This window comes from Dermacentor albipictus, chromosome 3 (assembly GCF_038994185.2).
Source record: "Dermacentor albipictus isolate Rhodes 1998 colony chromosome 3, USDA_Dalb.pri_finalv2, whole genome shotgun sequence".
In the NCBI taxonomy this organism is placed as follows: Eukaryota; Metazoa; Arthropoda; class Arachnida; order Ixodida; family Ixodidae; genus Dermacentor; species Dermacentor albipictus.
In genome coordinates, this window is record NC_091823.1 from 78,565,458 (window position 1) to 78,580,953 (window position 15,496).

The window sequence follows — 15,496 nt, forward strand, 5'->3', positions numbered from 1 at the left end:
TCAGTAGCTGAGGTTTTAGAAACCACTTGACACTCGATCGTTTATCACGTGTATCCGACATATGATACGCAAATACGAAAACAGCCACGCAATAAACATTATTTGGTAGCTGATACATTATACCTAGTATTTTCCCGTCTTGCGCCGTTCACGTATTTTGAGCGCGGTACAGGCACTACACCATCATTAAGGTGCTATTGATGTTATATATTCGTAGCCATCTGAAATTATGTGAGTGGTACTTGGCACCCTCTTACTGATTCATGCTGCAACAGTAGTTCTCAACCGAAACTGCGCCTTAGCAAATCACATATAGGCAAATTAAAAATGTATGAACATTGAAGTTCATATTAATCATCAGAATGTCGCATAATTGAATTGCTGCAGAAATGTGAAATGCAGATAAATCAGGACGGTTTTATTACGTACCTGAACGCTCAGCTTTCGTGTTGTTGTGGGCTCGCCGGTGGCCGGCTTTGGCAGGCGGTCGTGCAGGACTATTTTCTTGGTCTTGAAACTGGTGTCCGTCACATTTAGGCCTTTCGGTAGTTTTCGCCCGACCTTCAGCTTCACCTTTTGAAAATCCTTCTGGTTCTTTTTGGTCTTGCCCATTTTATAACTGAGCACCAAGCAACTCGCACACACAGAATAAACTAACTGTCGCACATGTGAGCGCCAATCTTGCTTGTTGATGCCAAGGTGGCTAGATGAGCTAGACGCATAGAACCAGTGTCTGCAGCGCTACGAAAATTTTTTCTTTGCGTTTCCGGAAAGCAGAACTTTTCTTCCTTTCAATTGTTGAACTTCAATCCCAAGTTTCGAACGTTAACTGGACATAGCAAACGCACGCGCTTACTTAAAAGAGCGAATATGGTTCAAATCACGGTGGTTCAGTGTAGTTAAAGCTTTAAGTGTAGTAGAAACAGCAACACCGCCGCTTCTTCGCAAGAAACGGCAGCGCTCTGTAAACTTGCTGTAAACTTTAGGTGTGTTGGCCGGGTTCACCACGGCAGGCGCCAATATTGTGCTTTATTTGTAATGGGAATCGGAAAGGTTGTTCATTAGCCTATTAATGAGAACACAGACGACCGTCAGTGTTCACAAAATATAAAACAAAACACAAAACAAGAAGCACCGACTTCTTATGATACGACTTCGCTAAAGCGGTAAAAGCACTCTGCAACCTTCTTTAGAACTCTTTGTGCAAACACATGCGATTTGCAGATGTATTTGCGTGTTTAACCTATGCTTTGCTGGTAGCACCGACTCGAGCATTACGCGTGGACTTGTTACTGAGCTTTCCCGAAATTTTCTTGAGGATGCTGTGCTAAACTTTTTGTGACTACTTAACCATTTCAGTCAGTGAGCCTCAACACATCTTTTCTTTCTTTTTGGGCTAATGATCCATACTAGCCACAACCCGTACCTATCATAGCCTGAACGTCGGCCGAAGCTGGCCGAAGCCAATCAGCACCGGATCATGCGTTCTATGACCGGATGTTTTCCGGCAAAGGCCAATCAGAGGAAGGGTAATCCGGCAGCTAGTTCCGGTAGTTCTGGCGGTGTTTTGTCTTTGTAATCTTGTAAAACTTTCGTGGTATGTTGGTACTGTGATGTCGTGGTGGTTGCGGTGATGCTACTAGTTTTTGCATAGTTAGCGAGGTTGTCTGTTGGTGTAGCGGTCGCAGCCAGCTCGTGAATCCCGCAAATGTCAGCAGCAGCCGCGGTAAACATAAATAGCATACACTACGGCACACTCGACATCGAGGCTTTGATCTATTGCGTCGAAGCTCGACCAGCTCTCTGGCACTCTCGTCACAAGGACCACAAAAACCGCTTCAAGAAACGGCTGCTGTGGGCCGAGGTTGCGGCCGCCGTGCTTCCTGACGTTTGCGATGCAGGTGAGCCAGTTGCTGTCTTTGCGTACACAACGCTGCTACATGCGTTCTGTCATCTTGGCGGGCTGCCACAGACAGGTCTCGCCTTCAACTTGAATCTTTGATCTACGCAGAAGTGATGGTGCAAAAGCGATGGAAATCGCTACGCGACAAGTTCAGGCGTCTGATGATCGCACAAATGTCGGCGCAGAAGAACGGCATCAAGGCTGAAGAGGCAGCTGATGCCACCGCTGATGATGTAACATGGCCATACTACGAGCAGCTCCTCTTCTTGAAGAATTCCATGGAGGGGATACCGTGGGTACCTCAGCTTGTTGTCGCAGTCACTTGCCGTCACATGTTACTGTAGGCAGGCCGTGAAATTGTCTATCTCGTTAAAGTGTCTACCTTATCTTGCTTGCAACCTAATAGACCGGTAGTGCACGTGTTGCAGCATTTGGCTTAGCAAGACGTTAAAGGAAAGCAGAATCAGTAGTTACGACCACTTTGCTGCCATATCTTCTAACGTGCGGTCACAAGCTTTATTCTCTGAAAATCCAGCTACCTCACTCTACCCATTGAAACGACTAGACAGCTGTACTGCGTCCTAGCGGATGCAGTATATGCATGTAAGCAAAAAACTAAGTTAGGCTCAGTCCCTGTGAAATCATTGCAGACTAACTCCCATATTCAGAAATGCATCTTAACTTGAAGTCCGTGCTTGACTTCACTTAAATGACGCCTGTCATGAACTCACCAAAGGAAATGCAGTACATATTTTGGGCATGTTCACGTCAGGCATCATTTAGATCAAGCCAAGCGTGGGCTTCAAGTAAAGATGCATTTCTGAATACAGAGGTAAGCACATACACATAGCGATCAAAGCCTGGTCATTAAAAAAAAAAGAATGCTGGCATGCAGGGAAACGTACAGCACCATGAGGTACCAACATACACGTGGCGTTCCGCATGCGCGCACAGCCACATAATATTCCACAGCTGCACACATAACTGTTATTACCGCATTTTCATCAGCCATTTGCATAGCCTGTCTTCGGTTATCAACACTACGCCATTGGTCTTGCTGGCCGTGTTGCCGAACCCCAGTGCCTGCACAAAAGTAGTACCTTCGTGCAGGCACTACTGCATAGAGGCACTCCTTTATGCTGAGGAGAGAGACCTGTACCACGCAAAACTAGGTGGTTGGTGCTCTTCTCTTCAATGCAACACACTCTGCACAATGCTGCAAGGACGTCAGGAGATGTCAAAGCAGCGACGGTAGACCAATGTCTGCAACACTCCAGCTCGTGCCTTGAAGAGCAAGGCACTGCCAATATCGTCACATATCTGCTCCACAGAACAGAAGCTTGATACAAGCTGAGCACTCTAGTGAATGACTAGTGCAACCTCCTAGTTTGTAGGTTTGGTAGATGCACTTCCTGATTGCATTGGCGCGTCCTCTGCTATTAGTCTGAAGGCAGACTGTAAGCCTACGTGCAAGCGCATGAGATTACATATTCCATCATCTCAAGTTGTCACGGAGCAGTGATGATAACAGATAACACTTGAATGTGATTAGAGCATTCGTCTACTGAACCTACAGTCTACGAGAGTGCCTGGGCCACTTGCCAGTGTGCTCCGCCTGCATTGAGTTGCACGCACTCCCATTTTCGCTATCATAAAGCTTGTGACTGTACAGGTGAGGTTGTTAAATCAGTCTTGCATAAGAATGCAAACAGCTGCACCAGGAATCTTTGTTTACAACACTTTGAATATGAAGTAAAATTAGCGCAAGCATAAATGGCAGGAGAAGACGAGAGTAATAGTTAAGACATGATAAGCTACAAGACACAGTCACACATATGCACAACATGGGCAGTTGCTAGCACACTTTCAGTTCTGCAGCAAGGAAAACATACTCACTTGGGCAGTCAGCATTGTGATTGTGCAGTCAGTTTGCATCTGTGATGTGTAACGAAAATAGTCTGTTAGTTTATAGTCTTCATCAGGGACTGCTAACCTGTTGGTCCAGAATTTTGTCGAAATATATATCATGGTAGTTTAGAAGAACTTTATGCTGGGCTAGTTGGTGCATTGCTTTGAAAAACCAAGTTGCGCATTCAAAAAAGACAACCACAGGAAAAAGTGACGGAGACGGAAAGAGCGTAATTGTGCTCTTTCCGTCTCCTTTGCCTGTGGTTCTTTTTTTAATGCGCTCTTTCCGTCTCCGTCGCTTTTTCCTGTGGTTGTCTTTTTGAATGCGCTACTTGGTTCTTCAAAGATACCAAGGGATGTCTATTTGATGCTCCTAGGGGCTCTAGAACTTAGGAGTATCTGAAATTAAATACAATTATTTACAAAGCTACAATTTAAGAGGACACAGTACTTTGCATCGATTTAGTGTTACATTCTTGACCCCACTCCTTCATGTCCTTTCACTTCCTTGGTACAGGACAGAATCATGAATACTGCCAAAGACACTGGCTCTTCTTTCTTTCTCATTTTCAGCCCCTGTACTGTGATACTCTCCTCCCGATCCAATAAGGAGGAACATGCATTTTTCAACGTATACAGCACATGCCATAACTAAAGTATTGAAGCTCAAAACAGTGATGACAGGACAGTCACGGGCAAGCACTTCGCCATGTCTGTCATGTCATCGCTGTTTTCTCCTATAGGCTTGAAATTTATTTGATATGGAATACCACTAGGCCGCTCTCAAGTCTAGCATATGCCAGTAGTGCATGCTTGTTACGTGCTCTTTTTTTCGTCCATGGCTTTCTTTGTGAGCCCCCATTGTGTGGCCAACTGTTATTGTGCAAAACACAGATACGGCTCTCTTCTCATCCAACTTCATATATGCAAGATTATTCTTGTAAATGGTGCTGGTCAAGTAAAAAATGTCAGCAGACTTCAGGGATTTCCCTGGTACTGTACTTACTTACTCTGCCAGGAGTCCTTTAAATTGAGCATCACCCTTTCTTGAAGAGCAACTTCTTTGCAGTGCCACAATATCATTATCGTCTGCTACAGTATCGCTTGTCATGGCCTCCAAAATGCACGCACATACAGCACTGCCATACTCACACTGTGTGATGCACAAAACCTCTCACAAATTACCCAAGTGCCAAAGCTTCATGATAGCGCAGTGGCTAGTGCGTTCAGCTCTCAGCTGCATATTGCCGCTGCAGCATGAGTCTGAACCATAGTTACGGTGGTGGGGATTAAAGTTTTATTAGGGTGAGGATTAGGATGAGGAGGTCGCGTGACAACACATTAAGAATGGCAAATGCTATTTGTGTTAGTGTAATGAAAAAGACAGACCCAACAGACCCAGTTTCAAGGTCCTTATTTAATACTGTTGCACTACAGATCAGTTTGCCATGTGGTAGTCTGCAAACACAGATATATTTGTCAGCACTGGTATTACGATTCAGTAGACTTTCCTTGATCATGCAGAATGACCACTGTATGTCACATTGTGGTGTCCCTGCAGTACTGAAAAGGGTACTCACCATTGTATGTTTGCATTCACATTAACTGTTGTCTTGCATCAGGCACGTACCCAGGGGGGGGCCCGGGGGGGCCCGGGCCCCCCCCGAAATCAAGTGGCATACCCCCCCCTCCCCCCCCCCCTCCCCGCCCACGCCACCACTCCTCACACATTCCTAAAGCGCCGCCAGATCAATGTTGAGACTTGGCAGCTGTTCATCGGTCAGCATTATGCTGCCTTTTTCACTCCTTTTAGATGGCGGTAGTTATCGGCATCTCTTGTAATGTGAAGGACAGTTTTCTCATAGATTCCGCACCCGACCGATTAACTCGAGATGCGTTCAATTGTCACCATCTATTCAACCGTCACGCGCATAGCTGTTGCTTTTGTTAGTTCAACCTTCTTTGTTTAGGCTGGTCCTGGGACCAGGAGAGGGATGCGGCTGTTACTCAGCTGGTCGGTACTCTCATGGAACGAGTTGCGGCCGGAGAAAACGCCAATTGGGTTTAACGTATCCCTTTGCTTCATTATTTCCTTGAGTTACGGCTCGCTGCGACGCTGGCAGATGCCCGGAACCATATACACTTGATATGGGTTAGATAAGGTGGGAAATAAAATAATGTGAAAGAGCGTCCATCATGAAACCCTGCAATAACTCTTAAACCCATAAGTAAGATGACTGTCACCCGTTACCTCGTCTATTTTTCCCTAATTGTATAGCACATTTCGTGCAAAATTGGCAACTGGAAACAAAAATCGCAAAGAGTTGAGAAATTAAGCGATCTACTAAGGGAGAGAGCCAAGGTAACAAGCAAACTGCAAGCAAAAGCGAATAATAAATAAGTTAACCGTTGTTTATGAGAATATTTATGGATCAACATCTTTTTATTTAAAAAGGAAGTAGAGAAAACGCCGCCGGAACTGGAGAACAATTACTTGTTTGGAACCGCCTCACGTAGCCACTTCTCTGCTGTGCTTATGTGGGTGTTTTTCTAACCTTTCGCGGTGAGCGCAGTACGTCTAGAATCGCAGAGTCCTGCGCTCTACGCGGTTGTATGGGACTGGCGGCCGCACAGCGTTACGCAATTCGCGGAGCTGTCAAAACTGATCAACAAGGCGAAACAAATAACTGATATTCGAAACTATAACATGAGAAAGACTGAAGAAGCCGTAAAAAATGAACGCAGCCTGAAATCAGTAAAAACGAAACCTGGCATAGGACAAACAATGATGTATGCACTAAAAGATAAGAAGGATAATATCATCAGCAATCTCGAAGATATAGTAAAAGCAGCGGAAAAATTCTAAGCTGACCTGTATACAGCACCCAGAGGACTCACGATAGCTCACTTAGAAACAGTAATGAACAGGATACAGAAACTCACCTATAACTAGCGATGAGGTCAGAAGGGCCCTGCAAGACATGAAACGATGAAGAGCGGGAGGAGAAAGTGGAATAACAGTCGATTTAATCAAAGGTGGAGGAGACATAATGCTTGGAAAACTGGCGGCTCTTTATACGAAGTGTCTATCGACTGCAAGGGTCCCAGAAAACTGGAAGAAATCAGATATTATACTAATCCACAAAAAAAAGGAGACGTTAAAGAATTGAACAATTATGGGACCATTAGCTTGCTCCCAGTATTATATAAAATATTAGCCAATATAATCTCCAATAGAATAAGTGCAACACTGGATTTTGTCAACCAAGGGAACAGGCTGGCTTCAGGAAGAGATACTTTACACTGGATCACATCCATGTCATCAATCAGGTTATCGCGAAATCTGCAGAGTACAATAAGCCTCGCTATGTGGCTTATATAGATTACGAAAGTGCATTTGATTCAGCAGAGATACCAGCAATCGTAGAGGCACTACGTAATCAAGGAGTACAGAACGCTTACGTAAAAATCTTGGAAAATATTGCTACATGCGTGTGGTATTTGTTTGCTTGAACGAGGCGCGTAGGCGCCATAACTCCAGAAAAGAGGAGGAAGAACGAACTGGGCTCGCGCTGTGAATCTAACCGGTCAGCGCTGCAACGTTTTTGTAAATATAATCTGTCAATAGTTTCTCGTCTTACTGACTCGTCCTTCGCGAAAGAATATCTCCAGAGGTTCTACAGCAACCTTAGCTCTACAAAAGAAAAGCAGGGAGATACCTATAGAGAAAGGGGTCAGACAGGGAGACACAATTTCTCCAAAGTTATTCATTGCGCGCTTAAAAGAATTCAAGCTATTAAACTGGGAAGGCTTAGGAGTAAAGATCGACGGCAAATATCTCAGCAACCTTCGGTTTGCCGATGATATTGCTCTATTCAACAACAATGCAGACGAGTTACAACAAATGATTGGAGACCTTAACAGAGAGAGTGTAAGAGTGGGGTTGAATATTAATATGCCGAAGACGAAGATAATGATAAATAGCTGGACAAAGGAACAAGAGATCAGGATCGCCAGTCGGCCACTAGAGACTGTGAAGGAGTATGTTTACCTATAGGTCAATTAATCACAGGGAACCCTGATCATAGGAAGGAAATTCACAGAAGAATAAAAATAGGTTGGATCGCATACGGCAGACATTGCCAGCTCCTGACTGGAAGCTTTCCATTATTATTGAAAAGTAAGGTGTGCAATCAGTGCATTTTGCCAGTGCTGACATATGGGGCAGAGACTTGAGAGCAAGTTAAGGACCGCGCAAAGAGCGATCGAACGAAGATTGCTAGGCATAACGTTAAGAGAGAAAGAGAGTGGTTTGGATCAGAGAGCGAACGGGTATAGACGATCTTCTAATTGACATAAAGAGGAAAAAACTCTAGCTGGGCAGGTCATGTAATGCGCCGGTTAGATAACCGTTGGACCATTAGGGTTACAGAATGGGTACCAAGAGAAGGGAAACGCAATCGAGGACGACAAAACACTAGATGGAGCGATGAAATTAGGAAATTCGCGGGCGCTAGTTGGAATCGGTTGGCGCAGGACAGGGGTAATTGGAGATCGCAGGGAGAGGCCTTCGTCCTGCAGTGGACATAAAACAGGCTGATGATGATGATGATGATGACGATCACGACGACGACGACAGTGATGATGATGATGATGATGGAGGTGGTGGGCCCCCCCCGAAAAAAAATCCTGGGTACGTGCCTGTCTTGCATGATCTGGCACATTGGTGCATACACACTAGCCTCCACAGGGCACTTGGCACACCTTGCTGCGAGCGCACTCAGCCTCAAAAGGACACTGAGCGTTGCGCCACAAGAAACATTATAATTTTCAAGTGTCCCTCTGCTCTTGGGGTGATCAACCAGCAGTAGCCGAATAAAGGATGTTTCGAGCTGGAGTCAACATTTCAACTATGGTGCTTATCTTCATCATAGCATGATGAAGACAACTCTCCTAGTTGAAATACTGGCTCCAGCCTGAGGCATCTCTTGTGTGATCACTTCAAGCCTCCATATTCCTGTGCATTACGCTCTTGTCAGCACCTGTGGTCACACGGGTTGCTACATACATGGACAGAAGAGTGAAGGTGCAATTCCTGTCAAAAGAAGTTCAGTAAAAACTTACCATGGGACTTTTTGGGTGGTAGCAACAGCTGAACTCTTAGCTCTTTCACACTGCCTTACAGTATGGTCACAAACTGTGCATGTCATCTGGTTAGCCTCCCCACCTTTCCTCTTCATTCGCTGTCTCCCAAACAGTGCAATAATTTCTTTGCTGTATTTTATGTAATAGTGTAATTCCTTTACCCATGCTATGAACCATATTGAAATTGACTGCTGCGCATGTGTGTATATATTTACAGGTTATCCAACAACATTAGTGTGTCAGAAGAACCTACTGAGGAAATACTGCCGGGAATTGCACCATATGGTGACGTTGACTGTGTCTCGCTGCTCTCCGTGGAAAGCAACCACGATGCTCCGCCGGCTGCCTCCCCATCTACGGATTCTCAAGCAATGGTATCTGACCTGTCAGACCAGGAGATCGCTACTGCTGAGCCTGTGAATATTGAACCAGCACCTCAGCAAAGGCAGCGGAAAAGGAAGAAAAAGGATGAAGATCTGCAGCAACAGCTTGATGAAGTGTCTAACCTCCTCGAAAAACACAAGCCACCAGATGAGGATGAGCACTTTGCCATGTCTTTAGTGAGTCACATGAGGGCTGTAAAGCCAGAAAATAAACTGGAAATGCGTGTGAAGGTGTTGCAGATTGTTCAGATGTTTAAAGAACAGTAGCTGAATGTTTTCTGACTGGTTACAGAGGCAGCCAGGGAATACGCTCCAATCGTTCGGTGCACATTGCATTGCTGTCATGCACATCCAGTGTTATGTGTGCAGAGAAAATGGCACGCAAAGCTTGACAATGGACATGTGCTATTGTCATTTTAAATAAACGTCACTTTTGTAATTTAAATAAAGCTTGTTTGAAAAGTAGCTTGCAGCAGAGATTTTTACAGAAGTGGCACTGGCCGCTGCTGCTAGGAATTATTAATGATCATAGATTTGGTGTCAGTACACATGGAAGTTAAATCCGCCTTTTGCATGTTCCGAATGCGCATGCGCTGTATCCTAGCGGCGAGCGCCGGGAACGTTTTGTATGGCGTTGGTGGTTCGTGCAGCAGACGACGCAGCCTGCAGCATAATCGACGAGGTACTTGCGCAGTGTTTTGGTAGAAATTTCAACTGTTCACTACGATATTCGATTAATGTGGGGTACGTCACAACATAGGCCGACACGACACCGATGTCGATAAGTCGACGAGACGCGAACGCCAACATTGGGCCGATTAGCTGGCAGACTTTGTCAGTGGAAGACCTATATAGTCACACTAGAATGACGAAGACGCGACCGACGACTTGAGTGATGACTTGAGTCAACGTAGTGTGACAGGCTTTCGTGCCGACGACACCAGCAAAGACTAGTGTGCCGAGTGAGGACATCACACCGATAATGCGAATGTCGCAGCAACTGCGCTTGTGTATGCACTTTTTGACGCTCAAATGGAGTCGAAACGCACTTCCTAAGTTGAAATGCACGATTTCCAGCCCTTGCCAGCCGGCCACCTCGAGTTTGAGGAGAGAGAGAGAGTGAAAAAAAACTTTATTTGCATGTTGGGTGGTGTGGTGGAAAGACCCTCAGTCCAGAGCCTCGCTTGCGGCATTCTTCAGTGCAACACTGGTAAACGCCGCAAGGTACCGTTACAGTGCCTAGAACCCTATTCTAGACACTAGTACCGTTGGTCGTCGGCACTGGTTGCTTCTATCAGCCACCCGACATGCGGTTTAAGGGGTCCCTCACCAGGCCTCATAGCATTTTGTTTAAACGCTGAAAGTTTTTACGTGTCCTCTAGGGAGCGTTCTGCCGCAAAAATTTTTCAAATCGGCTGATTAATAGCCGAGATAGAAATATTTTCAGTGCCGCGAACCCATGATTTCAGGAGGCGAGTCCCACTGCATAGCGAGGCACTCTCTCCACTCGTCTCGTCTGACCTCTGCAAGCAAAATTCCTTCCATGCGTTCCCCCACACCGGACCTCGAAGATCGCGTGACGCATACGTCACGGGCCCCGGCTTCAATTTTTTTATGCGAAGCATATTACGAGGGCTCAACCCAGCTCCTCAGGCGCGGCGGTGACCATGAAATCACGTGACACCGTGACGTCACGACAGAGGAGAACCGGCGCTCCAACTCCCGCCGTCGCTCGCGGCGTCGCGCCCCGCATCGGACGCGGTGCGCGTCGAGCAACGCAGCGTTCGGCGCGACAACGAAATGTGCGCCTGAGCAAGCGCCGCACGCCTGAGCCGACGCCGACGACACCGGCTTTTCTGCGACTCGAGCTCCTTAACGCTGTCGCGTTAAAATAAAGGCTAGTATGCTTCGCATCCTGGGCTTAACCTTAGCTAAGCCACAGCCATTTTTTTCTCCTCACCTTTTATTTTTTATTTTTCTTTCGGCTCGGCGCACGAGTTGTTGTGATCGTCTGGTTTCGCGCAGAGCACGATATTGCGCGCTGTGCACAAGGACACATAACTAGCGGTATAAATCAGTTCTACACGAATACTGAGGCAGAAAAAGCGGATCGCAGAGCATGATCACGTGCTGGAACACGATAGAAAATGGCATAGTTCCGGTACCTGCGCACGTGACTGCGCGATCGTGCGAACAAGCAGACGAAGCGGAAGTACATCTCTCCTGCTTCGGTGCGAAGTAAAACAAAACATGCAGACATTCCGTTTATGTGTTTTATTATGCGAAGCATATTACGAGGGCTCAACCCAGCTCCTCAGGCGCGGCGGTGACCATGAAATCACGTGACACCGTGACGTCACGACAGAGGAGAAGTGGAGGGCTCAACCCAGCTCCTCAGGCGCGGCGGTGACCATGAAATCACGTGACACCGTGACGTCACGACAGAGGAGAAGTGGAGGGCTCAACCCAGCTCCTCAGGCGCGGCGGTGACCATGAAATCACGTGACACCGTGACGTCACGACAGAGGAGAAGTGGCTTTGGCTCAACTCTTGCAAGACGGGCTGGGTGGGAATCGAACCAGGGTCTCCGGAGTGTGGGACGGAGACGCTACCACTGAGCCACGAGTACAACGCTTCAAAGCGGTACAAAAGCGCCTCTAGTGAATGCGGTGTTGCCTTAGAAACGCGCTGTTTCTAAGGCGTGCGTCTCTTGCTCAGGCGCACATTTCGTTGCCGCGCCGAACGCTGCTTTGCTCGACGCTCACCGCGTCCAATGCGGGGCGCGTAGTCGCTGCCCTGTAGCCCATTGTCTTACACCCCTTGGCGGGTCGACGGGAACGCTGTCGCGTTCCACTCTTGAAGGCGAAGAAGTAATGCATGAGTTGTTTCTTCGTCTAGCCGAACCAAATATAGCCAAGCAACAGCAGTTCACCAGGCTAAACAGTGGTTCAACAACTAAAATAAAGGCTAGTATGCTTCGCATCCTGGGCTTAACCTTACCTAAGCCACAGCCATTTTTTTATTTCTCATTATTATTATTATTTATTATTCGTCAATTCAAGCGACAGATCACACAAATAACAGATGCTGCCCTGAATAATTCTCGAAGTCACGTGTCACCACGAGCGACGGCACACTGCGGTACACTGCGGTACCCGAGTACGTAGGCGCAGGAACGTGAGTACGTCACCGTCCGGCTTGGAGCATGGTCGCCATGAGGGAAAGGAAGAACGGCGTAAATGCCGTCATAGTGTCTTGCCGTGTACCTCTTGAAGTAGGCAACTCGCTGGCGTCGCCTCTCCTTGCCTCGTTCTAGGTTCATGCGGCGTGGCAGTGGAGCTATGGTTAGGAATTCGCGTTGTTTCGGGGGTAGTGGGCGCGTGTCCACAATAGGCGCAGCTTCTGGATGATGACTGATGCTATGGAGGATGTGCGTTTCTTGACACGTGCGCTGCAAACGCAGTTTTTGACGACGACGATGAATACTGACTAGTTCCGCCACCGTGTTATGGCAACCACTGTCAAGGAGGAGCTTAGTGCTGGCACTAAACGGAATGCCGATGGCCAGCTCTGTCGCCTTCCGCACGAACGCATCATGGGCGTCTTGCGCTGGAGTTTGAGGTATAGTAGCGGCGCCTGGTGGCGGCGCGGGAAACGACGTCTGGGTCGTATTGAGCGCTGGCTGTGGCGAAGCACGTTTCTAGGCCGAGTTTTGCGTCGATTCGCACTTTTTTCTGCTATGTTGCGAGTGCGAAAAGGCTCGTCACTTCTCACAGACCATGCCGACCACGCTGCGAGCTCGCCGCAGCCTATAGTTTAACGAAAACGGGCTCTCCGTGTGCCGTGGGACGCAATGCTGGGAGCAGACGGAATCGGTGGCGCCGATCCGGAGAGACCTAGCCCAGCCTCGAGAAGGCGTCACCGTCATTACTTCTGCGTCGTGGGCTGCCATGAACAAGAAGGACTGAATCCCAACATCATATTCTGCCGTTTTCCTTCAAGGCCTCACGAAGTGGAGCGTCGGGCGCGCTGCATAGCTGCAGTTCGTCGCGCTGAGTAAGCGAAACTTCGCGCCATGCTGACTGCTTCGCCTGTCTTGAAGCTTGCTTGATTATCTGCGTTCTAATGTTCAGTCTTTTGCACCAACAGTCCCGACAGCAGACCGACATAAATTCACCATTCGAGTCCCGGCCACAGCGACAATTAACAATTCGACCGATGCGAAGTGGTGAAGTGACCAGGTGTGTGGCAATGAGCACAAATGGTCGGGCTCATTCGATGACAATTCACTACTCCACTACGAGCAGCACAGGTTAAGAGAGTTACATGCGCTCATCCTTGATCTCAAGCCAGCACGTTGAGGCAACGCAGCAAGGCAGTATTGATTGCAGCACATCGATGTTCGAGCGCTTTCATTAAAACCTACATCAAGCGAGCGGCGTACGAGCTCGCGCTACAGCGCGATTCGCACGTACGTGCGAGCTCATATGCATTGCATCAGTTATTACCAGTTACTAAAAAGGACAGATGGCCGCTACTACAACGCAGGCATAACTACTTGTTTAGCGGCATGCAGTCAACAAAAATTGCAAGGCCCGCCGTTTCGCGGCATGTCGAAAGACCGCTGCCGTCGCGGCGCGTACGATCGTGCACTCGAGCAGTTCGTACATCGCGGCGCGTACCGTCGTGTGCTCGAGCAGTTCCGTACACATTTCTGCTTATCGCCGCAGTGGATTCATTTATAGCAAGCATTTCCTCGCGTTTGTGCGCCTGAATCTAGCAGCTAGCGTGCAAACCTTACCTGAAGTTCCACTTCATACGCGACTCGCTTCACTTGCGATTGACACGGTGCTAAAACTTCGCCGCCCAATTCTTGAACGGCGTACACGTATTCGGCACTGCATAATTTCTTGCCTTTACGCAGCGTGCCACCCCTGAAAAAATCTTAGGCGCCCGATATTCGCTGCAGGCCGTGAAACAACACAACCGAAAGTGGCGGGTCCATAGTGCAAACGTGCTTTCCGAAGCAGACGACCGAGCTTGGTACGACCCATTTTAGCGCAGAGGGCGCTTTTTAGCACCTTTTTCGCAGCGCCCCCTGGGCAATGCAAGAGCCCCATGGCGGTTGATATCTTGCTGACGGAGATTGGTAGGGCGCGACATAATTAGTGTGTTTCGCAGTGGCGTAGCTAGGTCGTCTGGCACCCGGGGCCCATAGGTCTTCTGTCACCCCCCTCTCCGGGTGTAGCCGGCGGAAGGAGGGGTGCCTTCAGACGTATATGACACCCCCCCCCCCCTCACTGGCCCCTTGCACCCGGGGCCCACGGCCCCCCGGCCCCCCCTGTTGCTACGCCATTGGTGTTTCGTAGTTCAAGCATATCCGCCCCCTTCACTCCATTGGCCCGCTTGTAGACCCTACGCATCATGTGCGGCGCGTGTTCTCCTTGTCTGAGCAGGTGCTGCGCTGTCGCAGCGGGACCTCCATCTTTCTGAATATGGAGACAAAGTATCTTAATACATTTTGATTGGGAAATCGGCACGCCTTCGTTTATAATCTGTATGGTATGGTTGGCGGTCGCCATCTTTTGTGATGGACCAGTATTAACTCATATTTTTCCGGCGCACATCTAAGGCCAATAGTTTGAGCAGCCTCATTCACCCTGTTCATAGCCGGTTGGAGTTTCTTGGATATGTCCTGGCGAAACCGTGTTGATCCATATGGTGATATCGTTTGCGTAGATCGCATATTTGATGTCGGGGATGTCTCGTAGTGCTCTGTGGACTACGTACATGACAAGATTAAAGAGTGTGGGAGAGATCACTGAACACTGCTGGATATCTCCCTGCGGATGGGGATACTGCGGTGGGGCGATGTCGCCTACTCGTTCAGCGTACGTGCAACTCCGTAAGAAGTCCCTGATATATATGTATAAAGCTTGGTTCCGTAGCCAGTAGCTTTGAGCTCTTGCAGTGTAGCATCGTGGTTGACATAGTCAAAAGCTTTCTTGAGGTCTATGGCAAGAATAGCTTTAAGCTGAGCATTGCTTGTTCCCTTCGTGATTTCTTCGTGTAGCTGCAGCAGAACGCCTTGAGTAGATAAGTGATGTCTGTATCCAATCAAATTATGATGACTCAAGGTGACTAAGACGCCAAAATG

General features: G+C 47.9%; 2 protein-coding genes across 3 annotated transcripts in view; one reads left to right on the forward strand and one right to left on the reverse strand.

Moving 5' to 3' along the window:
- LOC139057422 (testis-expressed protein 10 homolog) overlaps positions 1 to 912 on the reverse strand; it is a 66,349-nt gene extending 65,437 nt beyond the window's left edge. The window contains exon 1 of one of the 2 annotated variants that reach the window (XM_070535646.1): positions 430 to 908. In XM_070535646.1, coding sequence (XP_070391747.1) covers positions 430 to 612 — 183 coding nt within the window. In that variant the 5' untranslated portion in view covers positions 613 to 908. Of the gene's footprint in view, positions 1 to 429 lie in introns of both variants that reach the window. The other variant, XM_070535647.1, reaches the window with a different exon arrangement.
- Positions 913 to 1,475: 563 nt separating this feature from the next.
- On the forward strand, positions 1,476 to 9,804 carry LOC139057858 (transcription factor Adf-1-like). The gene is made up of 3 exons (XM_070536622.1): positions 1,476 to 1,901; positions 2,012 to 2,195; positions 9,174 to 9,804. The coding sequence occupies exons 1-3, from the start codon at positions 1,709 to 1,711 to the stop codon at positions 9,604 to 9,606; spliced, it is 810 nt and encodes a 269-aa protein (XP_070392723.1). The 5' UTR covers positions 1,476 to 1,708; the 3' UTR covers positions 9,607 to 9,804.
- Positions 9,805 to 15,496: the final 5,692 nt, after the last annotated feature.

Bases quoted from the DNA above. Each gene is read 5' to 3' on its own strand.
- LOC139057858 (XM_070536622.1), top strand. From the start codon at position 1,709: ATGTCAGCAGCAGCCGCGGTAAACATAAATAGCATACACTACGGCACA. The intron at 1,902-2,011 runs GTGAGCCAGTTG...TGATCTACGCAG, and splicing joins TCCTGACGTTTGCGATGCAG to AAGTGATGGTGCAAAAGCGA. The intron at 2,196-9,173 runs GTGGGTACCTCA...ATATATTTACAG, and splicing joins AATTCCATGGAGGGGATACC to GTTATCCAACAACATTAGTG.